The sequence below is a fragment of the Panicum virgatum genome, chromosome 1N, assembly GCF_016808335.1.
Source record: "Panicum virgatum strain AP13 chromosome 1N, P.virgatum_v5, whole genome shotgun sequence".
Taxonomy (NCBI): Eukaryota; Viridiplantae; Streptophyta; class Magnoliopsida; order Poales; family Poaceae; genus Panicum; species Panicum virgatum.
In genome coordinates, this window is record NC_053145.1 from 65,481,459 (window position 1) to 65,483,455 (window position 1,997).

At 57.4% G+C, this 1,997-nt stretch overlaps 1 protein-coding gene across 1 annotated transcript; it reads left to right on the forward strand.

Moving 5' to 3' along the window:
- Window positions 1-216: 216 nt before the first annotated feature.
- On the forward strand, window positions 217-1,762 carry LOC120657571 (cinnamoyl-CoA reductase 1-like). The gene is made up of 5 exons (XM_039935915.1): window positions 217-361; window positions 453-607; window positions 699-881; window positions 984-1,315; window positions 1,420-1,762. Exons 1-5 carry the CDS (start codon window positions 217-219, stop codon window positions 1,592-1,594), a joined length of 990 nt encoding a protein of 329 aa, XP_039791849.1. The 3' UTR covers window positions 1,595-1,762.
- Window positions 1,763-1,997: the final 235 nt, after the last annotated feature.

Sequence of the window (1,997 nt, forward strand, 5' to 3'; positions counted from 1 at the left end):
CCGCCGCTGAATGAGCACACCGTCGGCGGCGGCGCGGCGCCGTGCTACGTCTCGCGGCAGCACGTAGCTCTAGCGATCCATTGCCCTGCCCGTATAAATACGGGGCACCACCCATACAGGGCCGAGATCACACGAGCTCGGTCGGAGACTTGAAGCAGCAGAGTGACAGATACTGACCCGATTCCAAACACATTCCACTAGCAAGCGTACAGAGCCATGTCGTCGTCGTCCTATTCCAACGCCAGCAATGGTGGTGAGCAGCTGGTCTGCGTGACCGGAGCAGGCGGCTTCATCGGGTCGTGGGTGGTGAAGGAGCTCCTCCAGCGAGGGTACCGTGTCAGGGGAACTGCGAGGGACCCTGGTGAGTGAAGTCTATTTCTTGCTAGTTTCTACCATCACAAATTCAGAATAACGCTCCTCATTCCTGTACCTGAACGTTTGCATCTGCACAGCTGACAGCAAGAACGCGCACTTGCTTTCTCTGGAGGGGGCCAGGGAGAGGCTCACCCTCTGCCGCGCCGACGTCCTGGACTATGAGTCCCTCCGCGCCGCGTTCAGCGGATGCCATGGCGTCTTCCACGTCGCCTCCCCGGTGTCCAACGACCCTGTTAGTTTTCAGTAGCTAGTGTTCACAAACCCTCTAGTACTCCTAGCTACAGCACATCGATCATGTATGCTTACGCGCGATCATGTTGCAGGAGCTCGTCCCGGTGGCCGGGGAGGGCACCAGGAACGCGATCGACGCCGCGGCGGACGAGGGCGTTCGCCGCGTGGTCTTCACCTCCTCGTACGGCGCCGTGCACATGGACCCCAACCGGAGCCCCGACGCGGTCCTCGACGTGACCTGCTGGAGCGACTACGAATTCTGCGAGCAGACAAACGTACTACCTCTCTCTTCACCTGATTTGTCTCTAATCCATCGTTTCAGTCGCAGATAGATCTTATTCGTCCGTGCCTGCGTCGAAATTGAAAACAACGCGCAGAACCTGTACTGTTGCGCCAAGATGATGGCGGCGGAGGCTCGAGGGCTGCCGCTGGCGGTGGTGGTGCCGTGCGTCACGACGGGCCCGTTGCTGCAGCAAACGCTCAACTTCAGCAGCAACCACGTGGCGCGCTACCTCATGGGCACCAAGAGGTCCTACCCCAACGCCGTCGCCGCCTACGTCGACGTCCGCGACGTCGCGCGCGCGCACGTCCTAGCGTACGAGCGCCCCAGCGCCAGCGGCCGCTACCTCTGCATCGGCGCCGTGCTCCACCGCGCCCAGCTCGTCGGCATGCTCAGGGAGCTCTTCCCGCAGTACCCCGTCACGGCCAAGTAAGCTTCGATTCTGTGATGTCGCCAAGCAATCGACCCGTGCTTGCAGTGTGGATGCCGTTGTTGCTGACTCGTGGAGATCTCGTGCGTGTCTTGGTGTGTAGGTGTGAAGACGACGGCAAGCCGATGGCGAAGCCGTACAAGTTTTCCAACCAGAGGGCCAGGGAGTTGGGCTTGGAGTTCACTCCGCTGAAGAAGAGCTTGTACGAGGCTGTGGTGTGCATGCAGCAGAAGGGGCACCTGCCAGTCATCAGCCAGCACCAGCGCTCGTACTTGTAAACCAAGGCATGCGCTGGATTTGCCACCAATTAAAATAAAACAGCGCAAACAAGAACAGAAGGGAAGCCAAGAGAGGTCATAGGAGGACTTTGGAGATGTAGTATAGTATATGACTTTTCCCCCATTTCTACTAGTGTATTTACCTTATCGAAAAAAGTTTTACGAGTGTATTATTAAGCATATCATTTCATATCATATTACTACCCTCCCTGCTCTGTGGTCAGCTCGTGCTCATGCTAGTGGCTGCTGGCTGCCGACGGCACCCGCTCCCCGCTGCAGTGCCCACCAGAGTGCCCGCGCCGCGCGGCTCCTCAGCCTTGTTTGGTTTTTCCATAGAATGAATTAGAACATACTGATCGCTAATTAGAGATAATAAATGAAGGCAGATTACAAAATCAACTTT

Excerpts from the sequence above, each read along its gene's own strand:
- LOC120657571 (XM_039935915.1), top strand. The coding sequence starts at position 217 with ATGTCGTCGTCGTCCTATTCCAACGCCAGCAATGGTGGTGAGCAGCTG. Across the intron at positions 608-698 it reads CCCCGGTGTCCAACGACCCT|GAGCTCGTCCCGGTGGCCGG; the intron begins GTTAGTTTTCAG and ends ATCATGTTGCAG. Across the intron at positions 1,316-1,419 it reads CAGTACCCCGTCACGGCCAA|GTGTGAAGACGACGGCAAGC; the intron begins GTAAGCTTCGAT and ends CTTGGTGTGTAG.